At 39.5% G+C, this 23,971-nt stretch overlaps 1 protein-coding gene across 6 annotated transcripts in view; it reads left to right on the plus strand.

Annotated features, from left to right (window-relative positions):
• LRRC28 (leucine rich repeat containing 28) overlaps nt 1-23,971 on the plus strand; it is a 52,447-nt gene that overhangs the window by 9,690 nt on the left and 18,786 nt on the right. For 3 of the 6 annotated variants that reach the window (XM_066558932.1, XM_066558931.1, XM_066558933.1), the window contains 2 exons: nt 384-521; nt 22,944-23,150. In XM_066558932.1, coding sequence (XP_066415029.1) covers nt 384-521; nt 22,944-23,150 — 345 coding nt within the window. Of the gene's footprint in view, nt 1-383; nt 522-17,856; nt 17,905-20,344; nt 20,434-22,943; nt 23,151-23,971 lie in introns of those variants that run through there. The other 3 variants (XM_066558935.1, XM_066558936.1, XM_066558934.1) reach the window with 3 other exon arrangements.

Here is a 23,971-nt window from a genome sequence, read left to right on the forward strand (position 1 = left end):
GAGCCCAATCCCAGATGCACCTGTTGCATTCCACAGCAGCAGATAATCATTGGTTACATTTTGTTCCTGAGGCCTCTCAGCTTCTCAGGAGGAAAAATCCTAAGGAAAGGATTTTTCAGAAAATGTCACGGCTACGTTTGGAGATGGGAGTACTGTGTACATCACTGTGTTTGTTCCCCTGTGTCACTGCCAGCAGAGCTGTTGGTGAGCTAGAGCAGCATTTCCACAATTGATGTCACTGAGCTGTGAGACCGGCTTTAGCACCTCGAGATGTGCTCACACACAGCTGTTGGGTGCTGGGGCTTGTCCTCCTCTCACAGTCCTGTGAAGGTTTCAATGTCACTCCTGGGTCACATTGATGCTTTAATCTGTTCTCTCACAAGCCATTGGCTCCCTGGTTAAGCTGCAGTTTCTGGACCTGAGTGACAATGCCCTGGAGATCGTGTGCCCGGAGATCGGCCGCCTGCGCTCCTTGCGGCACCTTCGCCTGGCAAACAACCAGCTGAAATATTTACCTGCAGGTGAGTGCAGTGTCTGGGGGCTCACAGCCCTCACTCACACACCCTGCAGCCTCACTGCCACCTGATCTGCTCTTGCTGCTCCGAGTGCTACACCCTGCACTTGCAGGATTGCAGTTTGTATTGCTCCCAGTGGGCTCTAGTTAGGGAAAAGCTGTGCTCTGTGTGCTTGCAGAGTCCTGAGAAATGCTGCTGAAGTGGGAAAATGTATTTATTTAACAGCCTTTGCCATCGTATCAAGAAAATATTGAACTTCTTTGAGAAGGCACAAAATGCCAATGACAACTGTCATTATGATAAAATGATGTTTCTTCCTATTTTTCACAATAGAAAGGATTCCGGTCTTTCCTTCCTTTTTTTTTTTTGCCCAACAGCCCCAATCTCATATTTTCTAAAAAGACACATGTCTAGTAGCTTTGCCTATGGCAGTTCTAGCTCATTGTGACAGTAGATAACAAATGTTTGTCTTACTAGTTTATAATAAAAAAGCAGAACTTATTCAAAGTAAATGTGACACAAAATCAGAAAAAGTTGGCCATAGGCAGATTTTGAATGATTTTTTTTGTCTTCTAAATACTTTGATAAGCAGATATAACATTATTATTCTTCTATCACCCTTATATCTGTTCAGATAAGATGATGGTGATTTTCAAATACTTTTTTAATTTTGGTTTTCAATTTTCATTTGGTGTATTTGCATTTTTTGATCTGCAGAGATGATAAAAATTTAAGGCTATGATTTCAAAAACTGGTCTAACTTAATCTAACAGGATTAGCTCTTGGCTCTATTTTAACTAATTTCTCAATGTGACCTTCATGTGTTTTAAGTTCACATTGTCTAGAAATGTTCTGCAAATGCTCCTTGAAGTTTTGGGTGCAGAAATCTTGCTGTCCTTTCCTTGCACTTTTCTAGATGCTTAAAAAAAGTCAAAGGATGGTTATGATTAGAAAGAAAAAAAAATGTATATGACTATGTAAATGCTCTGGAATGAAATTAGATAAACCTGTTAAACATTATGACCCAGGGCCAATAAAATTTCCATCAATTTTCAGATGTCCTACATTCAAAAGAAAGGAGTGACTTGAGTGTGCTTTATGTTCCTCAAAGATAATTTACCTTATGGTGCTGTACCATGAAAGAAAGACTTGTTCAAAGAAAAAGTGACACATTTTCTGCAAAACTTCACACATTAACTTAAAAAGGTTCCAAAAAAGACTTTCAAAAGGATAATTTACATTACTGAAGAGTTGATTTGGAGTCTACCACATTTGATTAGGAACTGGTATCAGCTGAGACTCGCTGCATTAAATTTCTCCTGAAGTTGATAGAGAATTTGGTCCTGAGCATTGTCCCTGAATGTGTTTTTTGTGTGCATGACAAGTCTGCATGCTTAGGAATTGCTTGTTCACTGGGGACTGCAGCAGTGTGTGGTCTCTGTGGTGGAGTCCCTTGTGCCACTGCTGGTACTAATCCTGTCCCTGTCTGTGGTTGGTAACACAAGTGTTACCAGCCCAAGCAGGATTAGCCTTTCACTCACACTGCATCATTTCCCACTGGAGAGTTAATCTCTTGCACTGTTTCCTAAACAGAAGTTTAGGAATTCCCTAAGAGGGCTTCCAAGCATGTTTTCTTAGATGTTCTCTGTAAAATTGTGAAGACTTCAAAGACTTCATTAAAAAAAATCTTAAGAGTTTCAAAATAACACTTATGTTCAACAATTGAAAAAGGAGAGCAAAATAATAAATTTTGATGAACTGTTTCATCCTTAATTATACTGGTAGCATGAATCTTCATTATAGTGTCAGCTAGCATTCTGTTGGGAAAGCTGGCAAAGTTCAGCTGAACTAGGATGGGATGTGATTCCACTGCAGTGCATCATTTTACTGTGTCTTCACTGCTTCTGTGCAGCAGACACTGCACTGCTAGGGAAAGACAGCTCTAAATGGCTCTTAATTTATAATAAGGAGCCATTTAAGATATGACTTAGCTTCTACTTGTGCAGAATTTAAAGATCTGCATTTAAAAAGTGCTTTTGGGTTTAGATGACAGTCATTTATGGAAATTACTTCAGAGTGGTTGCACTGGCATTCCTCTTGGGTCTCCATTCTCCGTGTCTGGTGTTAAAAGTACTGTCAGTTTTTTCAAAATTCCATGGATATCTAGGAAGATAATCTCGGTAATATCCGAAATCAGTTGCTAAAAAATATCTTTCTTACAGCTGCAGAACAGTTGGATGGTAAACGTTTGCTATTATGTGTCTGAACAACCCCACTGTTCTATTGCATTTTAATTCTTAAGAATGATTCTTTGCTGTGTCTTCCTTAATTGTGATTAAGAGCTGGAAGAAACAATGCAATTAATAGCATATGTTGATTCATTATGCATTTTTAATGGTTCTGTTCCACAATTGTGCTCTTAATGTTCATTTTTAGTATTTAAGATTTGCCTTATAGAAATCAAATTTTAAACTAATTGAAGTGGTGTGCATTTAAGATTTAGATTTAAGGCTCTGGTCTGATTGTAGAGATTCTTCAGACTCTGATAGAAGTTGAGTCTGTGCTGTGGTTTATCTGCACTGGGATGGGCAAGGTTTTAATCTCTGAAGTGCTTGTTTTAATAAAACATGGGAGAATTTAATAATGACACCCACTCTGCTTTTCTCAGGTATGGTCAGGATTGTTAATGAGTTTTAAAAAATCATTTTAAGTCAGGAGATGGGGGAGAATGATAAAAATACATGCAGCAGTGTGGAGACATAAGCTTTAGCTTCCTGAAGAAATCAGGCAATAGAGGACTGCTGATGGAAAAGGGGCATTAGGTGAAGCATGGAAATGGTGTCCCTTGGAGATGGGGAAGCACCTTCTGTGCAGTGGCACTCTGGTAGTGTGAGTGAGATCCTTCCTCTGTGCTCAGCAAGTGCTCCCAAATCGCTGCCACCCTCGGGGCAGATGTGAGCTTTGGCCTCAAGGCTCTGCTTGATTTGCCACTGCTCGGGGCTTCCATCAGCCTCCTGCAGCTGTTGTGAGAGCTGCTCAGGGGTGACTCAGCTGAACTTGATGAGAATTAAAGGGAAAAATTTGTCCAGAATAAGTGTGTTGAGACTGAAATATAATAGCAAATGGCTGTAAGAAAATGCTTAGTGGAATTCTCTTAATGTCATATTTTGAATATACTTTAGATAAGATTAATAAGGGGACCAGCTTCTGCCTAATGCAGAGTCTTCAGTATCTACATTCTGGGGTAATCAGAATCCCTGAGAGGTTCTGCCTTTCAGAGACGAGCTGATTAAAGAGTTGCAGATAAGTAAAAAGAGATTTAATGTTCTAAAGTTCTCTTGAGGACTTGTTTTCATTTAAATGCACAACGTTTTTTTGTTCTGCAAATTGTAAATCTTGTAGCTGCTGTCTGTAACAGTTTCTTAGTTCATTTATTTGGCTCTGGTAAATGCAGTTCTTGAACATGAAGTAAGTTTTGTCAAGTTTTCTACTATTTAAATGTAGCACTTAAATAATCTAAATTCTTGAGGGCCATTTGGAAATGTGTGACACCAAAGATGTTACTGGAAGAAGTCAGCACAAATGAAAGATGGTTATTTTATTTTATTACATTAGTTCATGTAAGAGCTTGACTTAGACATGACACTGTGTTTTCACAGTAGCTGAACTTTATTTTTTCAGAGATTTCTCCTTTTGTTCAGTGAATTGATATTTCGTTTTAATTTAGAATCGTAGAGTTAGTTCTATATTCAAGTACTGTCAGAAGGAAATCTTCTGAATCTTTCTGAATTCTCTCACTCACAAATTACTGACTAGAAGGGTCCCCTTTGTTTCTGATGGTTATAATGATACTTCAGCTCCTTTCATTCTTGAGAAATAATATTTCTCTTTGTGTAATAGTTATTGTGTCATTTGAAAAAAAAAATCCAGTGAGATACATTATAAAAATTATTCTTGAAGAGTACCCAAGTCAAGGTTCTCTGTTTTGCTGTTACCATTTAGATTTGGTTTGACTTTAGCCTTGGAGTCTTTTGATGTGTAGTGGTGGCTCTTCAGGTTTACATTTTGGTCTTATAGCTGGAATGCATGTTTGGGTAACAGATGACTTAAAAGAGGGTGGATTATACTCAAATTTGGATTCAAGTTTCTTATTTGACAAGGATTAGATTTTTTTTTCCCATTATTTGAGAGGTACTTCTCTTTAGAAACAGCAAGTTTTGTACCATCTTGTTCTAAGATTTAATTAAAAGTGAGGTTATGTTTACTCAGCACATGCTGGAGTTAATTATAGATTTACTGAAATGAAAAGCTTAATGTTTTGCCAAGTCAAGAGCAAAAGCTAAGTAATTAAAGAAGAGGGTATGGTTTATGATCCCAGCCCATCTTTTGGCAAAATTCCCTTTAAGAAGAGGGGAAAAAAAATCAGCAGTTGTCTTTACATGGGCTAGACCATGGTTCCCTTTGTGTTTGTTGTTCAGGAACTTTAAAAACCAAGAGCTGAGTGCATTGACCAAGAAAAAAAAAAAAAGTGACCAAATAATAGCAAGTTTGTTGTCAGCAGTGGGATTGCTGCTTGTTGGAATGGCAGAGGAAGTGCAGGTGATGGAGCACTGAAGGGATGCAGGTCTGTGCCAGAGTCCAGGCAGGTTCCTCCCAGCAGAAGCAAAGTGTGGCTCCCCTGCACATCCACACCTCTGGGTTGGCTCTGCAGCTTGCATCCACTTGTTGCCATTTTGCTTCCTTCAGGCAGACTGGAGGAAAATGAATTTGTGTGCCTTTGGTGTATTTAAAGTGTAAACTGCAGCAGTGTTAGGGGAGGTTAACAGCACAGAGACCCTTCCTTTCAGTTCTCTTCAAATCCTTTTCCTTTTTAAGGCAAATTGTTTTAGAAATATAATCAGTTTAAGACTCATTAAAATACATTTGTAGGCTTATAAAACTTTATCTTCAAAGCATTTGAGAAAGATCCTGTGAAGCTGATAAGGGAGTGTTATCCTCATTTTACAGAGTGGAAAAAAAGTGTTTTTAACAGAAGTGATTTGCTCCAGGGCACAGCAGGAGTCAGTGTTAGCCAGAAATAGAACTTGGGTGTTCCCATTCCATTTGTTAAGACCACACCTTTTTGAGGCTGATCATATTTAATGTTAGGGAGGATTGAGTCTTCCCACCCATTATTAGGAAATTAATAATTATGTCTCCATAATGAATAACCCTCTAAGTTAATAGGAAATTAATAGCGGTAAGATCAGTGAGTTTTGTAACTGAACCAACTTGTGCTTCCAGAAGGCTGGAAGAGTTCAGGAAGATGAATTTTGAAATACATAACTTTTATAGATAAATACTACATCATTTTCTCTTGCACAGGTAACTTCAGTGTAATGACAAGGAAGGTTCCATCATTACTAAAATTATAAATCAAACGATAATCGTTGATTGCTGCTTTGTCTGTTTACACAGTAACCCTTGGAATGTTGAGTGATTATTGCAAAGTCTGCTTTGCTTTGGAATTTCCTTCACTAATTGGGGCAAGGAGAAACTTCCAGATATGAAAACTGCATATTCATTTCTCTCACTTTTTTAATGTTGCTGTAAAGTACAATATCTGTATTTACTATTCATACCAGTATTTAACTGGTAAAGACTTCTTGAATACCCAACTTAGAGTTCTGAATAGAACTCAATATAAGGGATTTCAGTAAATCTCAAGTAAAGGCACATAAACACAACTTCTTCCCTCCCTTCTTTTCACAGTAGATTTCCACTGATGGGTGCAGCATGCCAGTAATTAAATTCTTACTCTAGACCCTGGCATGAAAGTATGTGGTCCTAACTCATTTTTTTGAACTTGTGCTCCACATTTTGATTTAGAGGCTTCAAAATCAGGGGAATAAATTTGGCTTCTTACCTTTTCTCCCCAGATTTCCCTTCTGCTTTTATTATTGTCTCTGGTTAGGGCAGATTGCTTTGATACTTAATAAAATTCAAAATTTTTTTATAGTGGTTCTGAGCTTAAAAGCAAAGGCACAAACTGATGCAGACCCTGTTCTTTTTTCCAAGTTGGCATAACCTTAGTCCACTCTGCTTTCCTAATTTAGTAACATGGATAAAAATATGCACGACGGGACAGGTTTGGTACGCCAGGCACCCATCCAGGAGCGTGGTGTTTTTAAGTAAATGGACTTGTGGGGATTTGAGGAAAACACAGATTAGGTTACATGAGCTTTGCACTCTGGAAGTATGTGACTATTTAAAGGAGCATGGCCTCCTAAATAAAAATGTTAATTATTATAATAATATGTTGTTTTCTGTGAAGGAGTTGATGCCTAATTATTAAAAACAAGGTTTTCTTTGCACAGATCTGTAAAATATATGCTCTGTTTCATAACTCAATTCTAGCTTCAGTTTGCTTTAGAAAACCAAGGGTCAGCATACTAAGCTTTACATTACCTCTTAGGTTCAACAACAACTAATTATAACTTTTTCCTAAATCAATGCAAAACTTACCCACACTTGCCTTTACTGTGTTGTGTTTTTCACATCAGGCTTAGTAAGGCTTTGGTAATAATGCTGTGTTAATCCAGAAGCACAATAAAAATACCTGATAGTATCTCTAAGTCATTCCTTAGATTTCTAGGAGGAAAAGCTTTTAAATGTTTTGGCTTTGTATAAACTCCAGTACAGCTCTATCCAGGCAGTCTTTAAGGACTAAATTTTTTTAAGGGAAAAAAAAAGAAATTACAGCAGGGAGGAGTCAGGAACAAAATGGCAACGTGGATGGGAAATGACAGGGGTTGGACTCTGAGACAGCCAGAGGTGACCAAAGCACAGGGCCATGTATTGTACAGCTGGTATTCCTTATGGATTAACTTCCATGCACGTCCAAACACACTGGTACCTATTTAATTAAAGGATGTTGGTTGCTTGAGATTTTATAACAGTCTGCCTTGCTCAAACATTTGGTTTGGGTTAAAATCTCAGGAGGACTACTAGTATTTCTGAGTGCTTGAAATTTATGGGGAGGGAAGTGAAGACAGAGAATAAAAGAATTCCACTAAATTCCTGGAAATTTTCCTTAACTGAAGTTTTTCCTGTATACCCTCACCTGTATAGAATGTCAGAATGAGTCATCTGTGCTTAGAGCTGCTCACTGTTCTCTCTTTGTCTGCTTGCCCCTTCTTAGTGTTATTTTCTTTTCCACTTCCCCCCTGTTGAGGGGCTTTTAAAAGCCTCTTTGTTACTATCATACAACATTTTTCAGTGTACCAGGAAGGTCCGTAATGCCACTGGATGCTGGTAACAAAAATAGTATAAACATAGCCAGAAAAATTCCAGACCTATATTTTATGGTTTAAAATGTTGTTCCAATGTAGGCTTTTGTTCCAACACTTCGTCCAGATGGGATTCTATTGGGTGCACTGGAACTGAAATATTTCCCGTAACTGTAGCAGAAATGACGTTAAGAAACAAAAAATCCAACAAAAGTATCTCTTTGAACAATGGCCTGCGGTATTCCTGGTATTCCTCATTCTGGTGGTGCACAGCAGGTCCTCAGAAATGCATGTGCTGAGTATGTATGTGTTGTAATTCAGTAATGTGAAAACTAATGGGAACCAGTTGGAGGAAGCCATCAGTGTCTCTCATTGTAACATTTAAATTAGAGATTCAAAAAATGCTTTGTGTATCAGGCTTATTGGACTAGAAAATTCCATCTTAAAATTTGCTATTCTAATTTTGAGTAATCACTGGAAAATGTATTTAGAAATTAGGCTCCTTTAATGAGCATAGGCTTAGTTAAAAAAAGAAATTGTGATATGGTTCAGTGCATTATATTTTCAAGTACCTGCAATTTTATGAAACAGATTTTAACTTCTGTGGTCATTTCATATCAGAAAAAAAGATGAGGCACACACTGAAACTGAAGCCTGGCATGGAGGCTTCATGTCAATAACTGGAAGCCTAAAATCCTATGGTAGCACAAGGTAATGACCACCAAGTGTTTTCAGTTTTCTAATATTAGCTTTGTAATATTTAAAGGTCACTCAAAACTGTAACATAACTTTATTGATTTTGATTTTTTTTCTTCTTTCTTGCACATTTTAGCAAGATTATAATGATTTTGGCTCAATCACACTTTTTTTTTCTTTTGGCCTCTAGCTTTGGTGATGCTTTAACTTGAAAAAAATCTGTGCCTGATTGAGTTTTGACTGTATTTAAGCATGAGAAGTATGCTGATGTAATTACTGAGTTCATTAATAGATCCAGGAATGTCTGGGAGCTGGGTGCTGTACATCAGCATCTCAGACATCCTTGTTTTGTTGGAATTCCTTTGTATGAACTGGGCAGAGACTTACTAAAATATTCCCTTTTTATGTGGCAATTCTTCCTGGCTGCCAGATTGTAGTGATAGTTATGGTGGCATCACCTGTCTGGACAGAGACATCTCAGAATGACATCACCTGATGTCATTTAGTTCTGATCACTAATTACTTTATTAATAGATTGTTGAGGGTAACGCTGTATCCATGTGAGGCTGCCTGTGACTTGATATTGCCTGATTTTTTTATTTTCCGTTCTGATTTTATTCTCAATTCCAAATCCCAGATCCTCATGTTTTTCATTTAGAAACTGGATTCTGAGAATGGGCCAATGCTGCCATTTGTTCCCTTCTGTTCCATGTGAGATCCTAGTGAAAGTTTTCCATGCATCAAACTCACAGAATTACCCCCTCCAGCCCCTCCCCATTCCTTCCCTCCTTTGAAGAGGAGTTCCTAAGAAACCTTATGAGGTGTAGGTGAAACCAGGATGGGGCAGGAAGAGCCAAACTAATTATTGCCCGTGGTGCTCCCAAGCCTGTTGAGCTTCTGGCTTAGCAGTGCTCCTGAAAATCAGAATCCTTGCAGGGACACGTCTGCTGCTGAGCTCTGGGCCATGGGCTTTCCCCAGAGCTGTTCCCCTCGAGGGCTCTCTGATAGGAGATAAAGGAGTTGGAGCTGCTTCTAATGGGGATACTTGGATGATTCTCACATTCCTGAGAGGATGGGAGCAGATTTAACTGGATTCTCTATTGTTCAGAGATTTGGTGCTGCCTCTCAAATCCTGGCTCCTTCTTCTGCTCCGCAGTCCTTGATTTCTCAAGTGACTGTAAGCCTCGTTTCTCCAGGGCTTTTCCTCTTGTTTGTGGGGGTAGGCAGGAATTTTGAAGATGTTGAGAGTGCTTTAAGTAATCCTGACAACCATTCATCTGAAGCTTAAAACTCTGTGAAGATGTTGGAGGTCTTAATATGACTGTAGAAACGTGGTAGTTATGTTGCATGTTCTTATGCCATTTTATTAAATAAGGAGTCTTAAGTACAACTCATTTCAACACAGTTCATTAAACATAAAATTGCATAACATTTTTCTAGTAAACTCAATTTGAGATTTCTCAGTGAATTGTTAAAATACAGATTTTTTTTTTTTAAAAAGGGAGAGACTTTCATGTCCAAGTAACTTCCAGACTTTGCTTTTAAAAGCTAGTTACATGGTGTATGCAAAGCAATAAATTGAAAGGAATTTAAGATTAAATATTGATTTTAATACTAGAGTGAGAAGCGGTCTTGAGATGACAATAAAATGAGTAATAGGGTGATGTGGAGATGCTGCTAGACAGACAGATAGTTGATACAGTAATGTACCAAGCTGTCATTGAAACATCTGACAGAAGAAATGACAACCTGAAATTTCTAGGGTATATGGGAGCAGAGCCCTGATGGAATTCCTCTCCCCACTCCTGCCATGGATAGAGCTGCCACTTAGGAGCAGAGGGTTTGGAAAGGAAATCTCCTGACCTTTGAATGTCCCCCCAATGTCATGCAGAGCCAGGGGCCACGAGACAAAAGTGGGAAGTTTATAGAGCAATATATAACTTTAGAGAACATTAAGTTGTCATTGCTGCTTTGATCAGTGATAGAATATACTTTGATAAAACTCAGATAAAGGGCTTCAGGCTGTAGCATCAAAACAATGCATTGTGTTCCTTTTAGTTTGAAATATGTATTTCTACAGTCTGTTTTTAAGGAGTGGAATGTGCTCGTGAGAACTGATTAGACCTGGCACACAGACCTAAATAATGGAGGTCAAATAGAATTATTTGTTTTTTACATTTTGATTGTTTGAAAACCTGGGTTTGAAATTTATGGGGAGGACTCGTTGTGACACTATTACATACCACAGAAAAAAATCAGTCTGGAAGTGGCAACAGTTATGTTTGAATTCAGTCATTATCCCATTTGTGGTGTTTGTTCTATGTGAATTTATTGTCTGCACAGCAAATGAGAGGAAGAAGTAGAGGGTCTTTTGTTGCTTTTGGTCAATCTTATTCCTGTGGAGTTGAATCTAAGATATACAAAAACAGACTACAAGAAATTTCATTTTGCAGTATTTCTGTGTATTCTTGCTAGGAGTGTTTGAAGGTGTTAGTTACATAAATGTATCTAGAAATCTATAAAGACTATAAAACCTAACATTTCTAGTTGTTTTAATTTTATGGATTATCAGAGTAGGCTATAAAGCTTAATAGATCATCACTCTGTTCATAGCTCTGGCAAATCCCCTCCCACCTCCCAAATTCTTGGTGGCACCTCTGATAATCTTTGTAAATGAGAAAGTGTGATGGGTAAATGAGGAAGTGTGATGGCTCGTTGCTTGTCTGGCTGCTTTGCTGTGCAACTGTCATCAGGAGTGTAATCACTGTTGTGTTTATTATGATAAAGTGTGTTAAAGATATTGTGGGGGGTTTAGTTTGCTTTTATGCTGTAGGAAAAGTCCAATCTAACAAAAAAAGGAATCTTTAGGATCTTTTACCTTTATTGTTACATAAGAAAAAAATCTACATCAAAGGAAAATTCATCTAAGTTACTGCAACTTCTTTTAAGGTGTCATTCCCCTGCTTTTGAAACTTCTTCCCTCAACATGCTGAACCCTTTACCGAGAGCACAGCAAAGCCTCCCCTTTGGAATTTGATAGCAGGGTTTTTCCTTGCTGGGGCTGGCAGCAGTCGGGTTCTGAGCAGCGCCCGGGGCTGTCAGAGGCGGGTTCTCCATTGTGCAATGCGTGCATCAGCCTGGCTCCATCGGGGAGCAGCGGGAGGGTGGCACTTGGACTAAGTCAGTCTCCCTCTGAGAAATTAACCTCAGCTCAAGTCGTCCTATAGTGCCTCATCTCAGGCCTGCTTCCTAAGTAAAGGAATTGAAGAAAAAGTTGGTTTGTAACTCATCTGTCATCACTGAATTCTTCTGCTGATTATCTGATTGTAAAGATAAGCCTTTACTGATTGCCTGGCTCAAACACATGTGAGATATATGAACCTCTCGCTTCTGCAACTTCAAAACAGATGCTCTTTAAAATACTTGTAAAAGTCTTTGGGTTAGAGCTGTTACCCTAAAGTAAAACTGAGCTTCAAGGGAATTTGAAGGGCGTCTCTCATAAACGTTTGCCAATAGCTGTTCACACGGGTGAAGACAGATGTGTATTGATAAGGCTGAGACCAAACCTCCGAGGTGGGGATGTATTTTGAGAAAGATGTTTCCCATCCAGATGGTGTTGAGCTTTCTGTAGTATGAGAACGTCTTTAATACCAACAGTCTGTTCAGTGGTGTTTAGTCAGGCTTTCAGAGAACCTCAGCTTTGAACAGATACTAAACTGCAGGTGTTTTTTCTCTGAAATTTTTCATCAGTTTGTAAATGTGTGAAAAAAAAATGGTGGTAACTGCTTTGCAGTTTCCAGGTTTACCTCAGAAAGGCCTTAGTGATTTCAGTGTGCTGGACTGCCAAGGAGCTCTTAACTTTGTTTTCCTGCAGTGACTTATTTTGGGAGGGTCCTAAGACAAGTTCAAGTAATCCATCCAAGCAAAAACAGCTTTTCAGGGGGATTATGTCCATGCTTGCTGCCTTTACTGACATTGTTTCAAAATAAATTTATCTGTTAATTCTAACTAAACTAATTTGCTAGTAATATTTCATGTAAAACCTCTTACTAATTTGAAATTTGTGAGATTTTTTTTTTTTTTTTTTGGTTGCACTAAACTAACATTTGTGACAGGAAAAAATAGCTCTTGAAGCTTATTTTTTATAGTTTCTAGGGCTGGGTTTTAAAAGTTAACTGGCTTCCCCCTTAAACTCTAAAGTCTTTATAAATAAAGTTATCTATGAATGTACTTTTTTGTCTCTTCGGTTTCCTTGTTTTTTTCCTTTCTTTCCCTAAGCTCTCCCTAAGGTATGTACAGTGATTAGCAGTATTAACAGGTAGTTGATTTTACTTGTGCATTAAACAAATGCAATTTACTAGTAGGGATTGAGTGCTCAGGGAAGCTTGGAGAACAAAGTCATTCAGTCTTTGAAAGGCAGCAAACACTAACTGTTAATGCTGTGCAATAGAAGAATTTTATAATATATCGATTTCCATTTTGACCATATTGACCAAGTGTAATTTAGTTTTCTGCATACCACTGTGAGAGAGTTAAATTACTGCTTGTTATTGACGTCCTTGTTTTTACTCAGCTGCTCTATTAAATGAATTGAGGCAAAATAAAATGCATCATTTACTGACACTAAATCTAAATGGAAAAAGCCTGTGAAGAGAATGTGTAGAACTCGAGGTATGATGTGAGATTAACCTTCCTGTGGTTCATGTCACACACACAGAGTTTGATACCTGTATTTCAGTTAACTTAATTTTATTGCAGTGGTATTTAAAATAAAGACTTGTGTTTACCTTAGCATTGTCCAAATCTGCATTAAATTGTCATTCTAGATGGAAGGCTTTGATGCCAAGTAAGTGCAAGTGTACTCTAGTTGATAATTATTTAACTTTTGAGAGCTTTATGAACTAAGACTATTTATTTGTGTAGGTAAAGGAATGCAGTTCAGGATTACTCGAATGGGGGGTTTGGAGTGTAATTGCAAGCTGTACTTGTCTGCTTTGTGCTGTTTTGAAAGACTAAACAGCAGAAACTATCACTGATTAAGACAAGACTTGCAGTTGCTCTCAGCATTTATAAAATCAGGACAATGCTAGTGTTGCTTGAAGTCAGATGTCTTCTTTTTTTATTGGTAATCTTAGTTTAAAACTGTTAGTAGTTGGTCCATAGCATTTTTCATGTAGTAACCATGTCACTATAGCAGCTCCAGCCTCCCCTTCTGGGCTGGTGAATTCTCCAGGCTGCTGAGTTCAGCAGAGACAGCTGGGACAGTGAGGAGGAGCAAGAGAATCTCCTGGTGCTGCTGCTAGAAAAGGATATCTGGATCTATAGTTTTCATGGCTATTATAGTGGGAATATTTCCTGTAAGGTTTAGCCAGTCCCTCCCCAGTAATTACTGTTGCAATTTGTAGTAACTGCCAGTGGCCTGGAAGAACTCTTCTTTTCTTAGGACTTAAGACATACCCATCCAGTAGCATTCTTTAAAAAAAACAAATATAGTGACTCCACTGCTGTAAACGTGGCTCCAAGCTAAAGATCTCCCTTTGATTCTTTTCCTTATCCCACACAAATTTATAGTTGCATCTTTTTGTTAGGAAGGCCAAATTTGACCCTCAGGGAAGGGTGTTCTGTGGTGTCTCCCAGTAGTACAATGAGTGAGCCATAAATTGCCTTGCTACAACAGTACTTTCCACTGAAAGATGAAAATTGAACCTGGACTATTGCTTTTGTTATGCATTTAGTGGAGAGGAAGAAAAAAACCCTAACTAACCTCAAGAAGAAGAAAGATGTGTCTGTTGTGAGTTGGCTGGAAACAGTTGATAGCAACAGTCACAACAGATTGGTCTTTGTCTGGATTATTTAGACACCAGTGCTGTAATGAGTTAGAAGCCACTAATCTGTGTTTGTCAGAGAGACCACTCTGTTGTGTTGATCTCAAGTTGTTCCTTGGATGAAGAAAGGAAAAAGCTGTCCTAGAATTTACAGCCAGGACTAGCCTTGTCTCTCTGGCTTCCTGAGCTGTCCTTAATCTCTCCTTAGGATGCTCCTTTTGTTTGCCTTGGTTTCAGTACTGGTTTGTTGTATTTAAGGAGCCATCTTCAGCTGTCTGGCATCGTGAGTTCAAATCATCAGCTCTGTATTTTATGCACCAAGTTTTTCTGGAAGGCTTTTCCCTCCCCCTTCCATGTATTGATATTAGTGCACATTGAATGGTGGACGATGTGCAGCAGTAAAGATAGTCAAACATAAACAAAACAAGAGAAACATAACAGGTCTCATGCTTTATTCATGTCACTTTTGTTTATGTTCTTACCACCCAGAAAAAGGAAAACAGCTGCTCCTCAACAGAAAGATAACAGCAGAAAAACTCCATAAATAAGAGACATTTTCTGTAGAGTGCTAGTAGAATTTTTCATGCAATATATTTGATAAAGTATTATTTTGATTCTTTCTACTTAATTTTGGCTGCTCTAGTCAAAATTTGAGGTATCATTTAATAAAACCATAGAATAATATGAATACATTAATTTCATGTCTCTTGTTTGTGTAACAACAGTACCTTGCTGTGGGGCAGTGAAATAGGCAGAGCACACTAGAGCAAAATGAAAGGATAGGTTGTCTTCTGAAAAAACAAACCAACCAAACAAACAAAAAACCCCAAACCAAGAAAACAGCAAACCTGATAGTTTCATGGCCTTGAGTTACCTTTGTGCATAAACAATTTTTTCCTCTCCCTGTTCCTCTTGCCCTTCCTCCCACCTTTTCCACTTTTCTCGCATATGATAATTTCTGGTATTTTTATCATCTGGTTTATCCTAACTGTTCTCATTGAAACCATCAAATTGTGGACAAAAATGTAATTCCAGACCTGCAGTGAGAGGAAATACAGGCTAATAACCACTGTGGATCTGTGCTCTGTGTGCTGAGAGAAGCCCAGAGTGCTGGGCCCATGGCATTCAGACAGCTGCCAGTTCTGTTAACTGAAGTTTAATTGTGGTGTAAGATGGGGAACCACTGACCTTTAGAAGAATTTGACTTAATGAGACCCTCATACCTGATGTCTATTTTCAGCCATTTTTAGCTGACCTAAAATTACTGTTTAGCAAGGTTGGACTTTATGGAGCCACTTCTCTCACCTTTGCTTGTGAATGATGGCACAAAATAAATAAAGATTGGTACTAAGTTTGCATGTGACATTTAGCAAGGTTGAGGGAAAAAAAGATTCTATTTTGGTATGTTCAGCAGAAGTATGTATTTTTCACTTGGTTTTGGGCTTTGTCTGCTTCTTAAGTGTTTTGGAGGAGAGTCAATGTAGTTTATGGCTGAAGTAGGTGACACCAGGAATTGGGAACAGCTTTGAGGGGTGTTACGTGACTATGTTCATTCACAAAGACTGTCCTGCCCCAGAAAAATCTTTTCCCCTGTTCTTTGCAGCCAGAATATTTGTGTGAAATGCAGCCATAAGCATTGCTTTGAAATTAATAGATTGAAGTTTGATCAGCTGGGATAGAGGCTTTCTTCTTCCATAGAATTTTTATGGGTTTGAACTCTTTGAGCACCTTATTTAAAAGTGAGTTATTCATAAAACAGTTGCTGCAGTATCACAAGATGTCTTCCAATACCTCCTTTTTTTTATTTTTTTCTTCCTTTAAAAACCTAAGCAAATATTAGCCTATATGGGAGAAATATGAGGAAAATCATCCTCAGATCTGTTAGATTTGCAGACCATTTTCCAAGCTCTCTCACCACAATGCAGAGAAAGAGCTGCATGCAGCAGTGTCAAAATGTAAATGGGATTCAATTTGCCTGCCCCTTTCATTGTCCTTAAATCTAATGATACCAATTTCAGTTATGGTTAAACTTCCTTGTTTGAAGATGGCACAGGTCTACCTTAAGTGTCAATTTGTGCTAGAAAATTTAATTTTTATAGGCTATGGAATGTGAGCTGCGTGGTAGAACAGTAAATGTAATGTAATATATAATAGGCTATTTAATTTATTTTAACCATCTTAAAGTCTATTTAAGTCCTCCTGAGACATCCCAGAGCAGATCTAAAGGAGATCTTCTCCATCAAGCTCTCAGCAGTTTAGACTTACACTTCCTGTCTGTTACAGTTTTCAATTGATAATAGTATCCACTTCAAATTCAAATGGCATGTATAGATTTGGATTTTTTTTATTTGTCTAGTGGGACAGGTACTAAGTTCTCTTAAATATGGAAGACTTCAAGCACTTTTCCTCACTGGTGCATGACTTTACAGGACTAATAACGAAATGCATCTTGTGCTCAGGTTCATGGAAGTTGATTAAAACATTATTTCAAGAGTGAAGTAGGGTGAAATTGCACTATTGCCCTTTGGGAGGGGCAAGTGTAGCCAGTCCCTCTCCTCCTTCACTGTTTCAAGCAGAGCCCTGACTTGCAGCACCTTCTTATCGTGATTTTCTGTTCTTTTTTATTATGGTTTTCTGTTCTTTTTCTTCCCATTTCTATCCCTTAAGTCTAGAAGTTCTTGTTTTTCCTGCTGTAGGACAATTTGGTTCTCTACCACATTACTACTACTTTCAATACGTGGGTTGACAGCAACCTGAAACCTAATATTTTTAACCCAGGTACAAAATGAGAAATCTAAACAAAGCAGACCCTTGAGGAACACCACCACTAGTAATATTTTCTCCATCCCAGTAATTTACCATGAGGTGTGATCCTCATGTGTTACCATTAACTAAGAAATTTCATCAAAGAGAGATAAACCAGTATGACATGATTTAAATTTGAGAAGATCTGGGCTGCATTTCTCTTCTGCTTTCTATTTATGTTCCAGTCACTGGTTACTCTTGGGTGCTCTTTCCCCTTAGAGCAGTTGTTATGAGATGCTGAGGAACACTGAGCTCACATTAACAGGTTCTACAGTTCTTCTCCAGCCCCAGGCTGCTATCCCAGAAAATGTCCTATTCATTGAGAACCCTTGTGCCCAAATCTGCAATTTTGATATATAACCCTTTCTTTTTTTTTTTTTTCAGTATTCTGGGATGGAAATTTTTTTAAGCAGCCTCATTTCATTTTAGTAATGGATGTGGTAATTTGCAGTGCTTTGTCCTTGTTCCCATGAGGTATTCTGTCTCTGTCCTCACACACACCATTATTCTTACAGGAAAAAATGATGCAAAAACCTAATTTAATATTTGGTTTGTCCTCCTAATTTCTACTCCTTGTTGACATCAGTTCTTCATTTCTTGCTCTTAATCTCTTGTTGAGAAACCATTTGTTTGTCTGTGAGTTCCCATTTTCCTGGCCTCCTGGCAGTTTGCATTTAACCTCTGCAGCCTGACCTCTGAAGTGCCAGCTCTCTTTGCTGATCAGTCCCTTTTTCCATTCCTTGTAGGTTCTCTACTTCCCCTTAATATCCTGCTTTGAGGTGCATTCTCATGCAGGTAGGTCTGTAGCCCTTTCCTCTCCCTCTTTTTAACTTTACTGGGATATAAGGACTCAGATTTAAAGTAAACCCTTCCCTCCCATACACTCAAATCCAACTGTGTATGTGTTTCATATATCTTAGGATGAAATTTTGGTTTATGGCCCATCAGGGAAAGGTGGGATTACTCTTGAAATGTAAAGAAAAACTGTTGGTTATTTTTGGGTCATGCAGCTGGTGAGGCCTGTACCCCCAGAAAAGATTAAGGAAGTTTGAATTGCCTTTGGCAATTACTCTATGTTGTATAGGCTGCTTATTTCCAGATGGGTGGTTGGTTTTTTTTTTGTTTCCTTCACGTAAAACCATGGGAATTAATTTGAAAAGCTGGCATTTAAACCATCTGAATGAGAAATAGATTTTTTTTTTCTTGATGCTAGTTATGTTTATATAAACACAGTCCATTTTGTTAGAAGGTCAATAATTTTGGACATTCCCTGAAATCCTTTCCTGGTTTCACTTTTTTAAAGAAAAATATTAAAGGTATGCTGATGTTTCTTTTTTCATTATGTTGGGGGCCAAATCTATTTGGCACCTTTTTGTTGAAAACCCCAGCACACAAGAGGACAGTTCACTTTTCCATTTTTCCAAGTAGTTGGGAGAGCTCTTAGAGCAGATGCCAAAGCTGCTTTTTGGAGTTGACTGATCCCTTCTGACTCTGCATATTATCAAGGGAGAAAAGGATGAAATGAATTCCCTGGTTTTGGAGCACAGGCCGTGTGGGGTTTCCGTGTGGTGGGTCCCGTGTGTGGGTGCCATGTGGGGGTTCAGTGTGGTTCCGTTCTGTGTGGGGTTTCCATGGGGTTTCCGTGTGGGTCCCTGTGGGGTTCCGTGTGGGGGTTCCGTTCCGTGTGGGGGTTCCGTTCCGTGTGGGGGTTCCGTTCCGTGTGGGGGTTCCGTGTGGTTCTGTTCCGTGTGGGGGTTCCGTGTGGTTCCATTCTGTGTGGGGGTTTCTGTGTGGGGGTTTCTGTGTGGGGGTTTCCGTGTGGGTCCATGTGGGTTCCGTGTGGTTCCGTTCCGTGTGGGGGTTTCTGTGTGGGGGTTTCTGTGTGGGGGTTTCTGTGTGGGGGTTTCTGTGTGGGGGTTTCCGTGTGGGTCCATGTGGGTTCCGTGTGGGGGGTTCCGTGTGGGGGGTTCCGTGTGGGGGGTTCCGTGTGGGGGGTTCCGTGTGGGGGTTTCTGTGTGGGGGTTTCTGTGTGGGGGTTTCTGTGTGGTTCCGTTCCGTGTGGGGGTTTCTGTGTGGGGGTTTCTGTGTGGGGGTTTCCGTGTGGGTCCATGTGGGTCCGTGGCGCCGCAGGGCCCCTCGGAGGCTGGAGGAGGGCGCTGGGTGCAGAGCCTGTGCTGAATTTCCGTGGGCTGGGGGGTGTTGCAGTCCCAGTCTGTCAGCCCCTCCTGTGTGCACATTGGGACCATATGGGATTGCCCAGCTCCATGTGCTGGCAGCACTCCCTGCAGATGGACACGGATGGAATGCCCGAGTCACGTTTGGGCTCTCTCTGCCTGCACAAATCTGTGTGCTCCTGAGCTGGGGGGTGGCAGAGCTGCTGAGGAGTTGGGGTTTTTTTCTGGCTTCTGGTATCAGAGTGGGGCTCAGTGCTCTGCTGTGTTGATTTTGATACTGTTAACCCTAGAGCTAATATAAATTTTAAATTACACTTTTATGAATTTCATTTAAATGTAATTGGAACTCCTCAGTGTGGTCTAATGGTGATGTATAATTCTTGTCTCTTTCTTACCCTTGGGGATGCTGGGGGAATCTCTGAAAGTCCCTTTGTCAGCTCTTTTTGTTTGGGAATAGCCTTTTTTTTTTCTGGATCTGCTGTAAATTTCCAAAGTTCACCTCTGGTATATCCTAGTGCTTGATGAGCTGACAGCAAAAGAGAGATTTGCAAGTCTTCCACTGTGTTTGTTAGCCAAGGCTTCCTGCAGTATTTATGCTGCAAGACTTTAAAAGCAAGGATAATAGTATTTAGTAACTAAAAGCTTGAAAAACTTATTAATGGACTGTTTATATTTGTGTTATTCCTCTTAATTGTTTCCCTTAGCTTTAATGAGATGAAAACCAATTTAGTGTCATTAGTAAGTGTCTGAGCATGTTCTTCAAACTGAGCTTTGAGCACTATGGTGGGGAGTCTGGGGGTTATATCTTTAATATGAGGGTTATATCCTTAATATGATGGCACTTTGTTGTTTGGCTTAGTCTTAAACTTCACTGTGGGTCAGTGGGTGTTTGTGCAACATGTGGCACTAGATGTTGAAAGTGGATGTTTACATCTGGTATGCATTGGGAGATTAAGGTAGAGAGGATGAAGTTTTGGGTATGTGTTTTTTGGATGAAGGATAAAGTGAGAATACTTTTATTTCCTCTTAGATTTGAAACATATCATTCTAGCAATGCCTTTGAAACTCTGCCAGCTTTGCCAACCGTAACATTTATGGGATTTTGGACCTAAACTGAACTAGAGAACTGTTTTTAGTGGCAGAGAAAAAGGTTAGTGCATGAAAATAGCTGGGCCTATTATTGACTGCATGTGGTCAGTGGTTTGGCTGAATGTAGGTGGCTCTTTTCCTGTCACTGTTTTCAAGCATATGGCTTTGTGATGAATATAAAACTCTTTCGAAATGAGATCTGCTGCAGTTCTTTTTGCACAGTAGTCTTATGCTATTTAGTAGTGATTATTTTCCTTTTGTCATTTACTTTCAATCATGTAGTAAAAAAAAAAACTTTTCAAGTAAAGCTTATTCCTGTTGACATCAAAGCTAAGAGGTTTGAAGAATGTGATCATCTGTGTATAGCAGCTGCTTCTGTCAGTAATATTTCTAAAAGGATGCATAAACTGTGTTGCTGAGTCTTTATTGTAGTTGATGCTGGGATTGTTTGCAGTGGGCAGAAACTCCCTCTAAATGTGCACATGCATTTTGTTTAATGATTACTTGTGTGAAAATCTCTAATACTGAGTTACAACTTCCCTTTCTTTGCTTTTCATGTTTCCAGTCTTGAAAGTAACATTTATAGCAGTTTCTCCCAAGGTGAACTTCTTTTTCCCATTGTGTACAAGACAGCTTGGGTTAACCCAGTGTTTTGTTTCCTTCTTTGTGTGTAGTATACAAGGTGCAACCTCAGAGCTCAGGGAACAGTGAATTTTCTAGCTCCTGCTGCAGAGAGCTTAAGGGCACAACAGGTTCTGTTTAACTTTAACTTAAACAGTGTTACCCTATTTATATCTTTGTAAAAGATCTGGGTGATAGAGCTGTAAATTGTACAGATTGTGGATTGTGTAGATTGTCTGGTGTTTTCAGTGTAGAAGATTCTAGTGAATCTTGTTTTAGCAGCTCTCAGATGCAAGAGCTGATTTCATTCAGCTGAGAGCAAAGTACATTTGGGTCTGCAAGATGCTGAGAACTGCAGCAAGTTTTAGGGGCACAGAGCACTTCATGAGTTGGTTCCATTGCTGTGAAGTATTTTTAAAACAAAGCAAAACTGTTCTGTAGGTTTGGGGGAAATGTTATGGTTTCCTCCTGTTTGAGGGAAATAATATATAGAATTATCCAGTTTTTAGAGTAACTGTAAAAGAATAACTAAATAAACAATGAGGTAACTTGCAGAGCTGCTTAACATATTTTGAATGTATTTGTCAGTCAGTCCTGCATTCTGTTTCACAGGCCTGTTCACACAAGGAATAACGCTGTTGCACAAGTGAGGCTGCTCCTGTGATCATGCCTTACACACTTTTAAGAATTTAGTTTGTTACCTACCTAAAAAAATTACACAATACTATTTGAAACACAAAATCAACTTTTAAATTCTTGAAATAAAAGAAAAACCAAACTTCTAGACACCGTAATTATTGCAACGGTAGATTAGAACTTAGTGAAATATCTTCCTACAATATAACATAACAATATCACTCACAAGTTATTAAGAAATTTCTTTTCTAATTTAAACTAGCCCTTTTGAACTGTATCATGAAGACAGAGCTGTTTTTCCCAAGCATGCTGGTTGAAAGACTGTCACTAAGCAAGAAGTGCTATGCATGTGTTTGTAACTCTTCTTGCAAGAGAATCTTAAGTAATCCCTCATTGCATCCTCAATATTTAAAAAAAAAAAATTCCTTTGAATTATCCTGAGTTTGGGGTTGTGCAAAACACTCTCAATATCAGCAAGCTTTGTAATGTGTTTTTGTTTGCATTTTGTTTTTTTTTTTTTCCTCTCGTTCTGATTTAGGACTGGGAAAATGCTTGATATTTTGGCAGTAGTAATTGTCATAATTCAGGAGTGCTCTATGAAAGATCTCTTGAACGTACTGATAAAGGTTCCTAACTGATACTGATAATCTCCATCACCTTCATATTCCAAATCTTTGATACATGAAGATGATGGAGATTATAATGATGCCTCAGGTTTTAGCTTTTATATTTTTCACATTCTGTGCTGCTTTAGTGTGTAGTTCTGAGCTTCACATCAGGGCATGGGGAGCTCTCTGCACAGTGCAGGAGACAAAACAATTCCTTCTCTAGCTGGGGACCAAGGACAAATGACCCAAACCTCAGCCCCAGAGCACAAACCCCGTGGGCTGGAGAGAGAAAAACAAGCAGGGTGGGACTGCAGGGGCTAAAGCTGGAATGGGACAATGAACTGCAAGGTGCAAATGGAGCAGAACTGATCCCAGGGACAGAGCCCGTGCCCGGCCGTGCATTTTGGGGCCATTTTGGTTCATCTTGGGTGCGGCCCTGGCTGGGCTCTGGTGCTGCCCAAGGTGGATCCACGGAGGAGATGCTTTGAATAAATCCCTGCTTTATTCTTTAACCCCCCCCAGTCTCTGTTCTAGGTCAGCCTTCACAAGGCATCAATCAGTATCAGTTCTCAGCATGGGTTGATAGAACAGTATCTACAAAAAAGCAGCATTGCTGATGAGCTTTAATTTTAATTTATGTGAGGGTTTGGTTTTTTTTGTGGTGGTTTTTGTGACAGCAGTTACAATTCCCTTGCCTGTTGTGCAGAGGTCGGAGACCTGCGGGAGCTGCAGACCCTGGACATCTCCACCAACCGCCTGATGACGCTACCCGAGAGGCTGCACATGTGCCTTTCCCTGCAGTACCTGACTGCAGACAGGAACCACCTGTGGTCTGTGCCCCGCCACCTGTGCCAGCTGCCCAGCCTCAACGAGCTCTCCATGGCTGGCAACCGCCTGGCGTTCCTGCCCCTCGGTGAGTCCCCACCTGGGGGGTGGGGGGCAGCAAAACAAACTGCCCCAGACATGAAAAGCAAAGCAACAAGTGAGTTTCTTTGGTGGTCCCCACAGACTCTGTTTATGGAGCTGTCACGGGGATCATATTGTTGGAAAATATGTTAATAAAAAAAATGCAGGTTAAGGTTTCGTGGTTTTTTTTAAAGCTATCAAATTTGCTTTATTTTTAGCTAACCGAGGGGAAAAAGTTTAAATGATGTGCTTAAATATAGTACTGTGTAATCTGAGTTCCACCACTTTGGGTAATGATCTGTTTCTGTTTGCTGGATCTGATGATTTAACTAAGATTCCTCAACTATGGTTTAAAACTTGTTGTGGAGTCCCAGTAACTCCATATAAATTACTTTTCAGCATTAGGAGTGTCAGTACCACATAATCCAGTGCAGGTTTAGTTTGTGCTGTGTACAGGCATCCATCAAAATTTCCACAGTAGTAGCCCAGGGAGGAATTGATGTGCCTTTTGCTCAACCCTTTGAAAATTTGGAAGCGTGGAAGCAGGTCAGGAGTGGGAGGTGCAGTCAGTGTGTGGGGGTTTGTTGGGGGCAGTCACTGTGTGTTCCCTTTGGGAAAAACAAATCCTCCTCCCTGAACTTGTCACTTTTCAGCCCTGCCACGGGCTAATCTCAGCTGAGATACAGACACACATGCAGAGCTCCCCTGCCATCTGAATAGCCATTAATACTTTTTCTAGAAGACAGAGTTTGGTGTTAATTAGGTGCAGATTAAGTTATGATAATCACATTGGAAAGAAGCTGGAAATTGAGATGGCTAAAAATGAGA

Source organism: Molothrus aeneus, chromosome 13 (assembly GCF_037042795.1).
Source record: "Molothrus aeneus isolate 106 chromosome 13, BPBGC_Maene_1.0, whole genome shotgun sequence".
Classification (NCBI taxonomy): Eukaryota; Metazoa; Chordata; class Aves; order Passeriformes; family Icteridae; genus Molothrus; species Molothrus aeneus.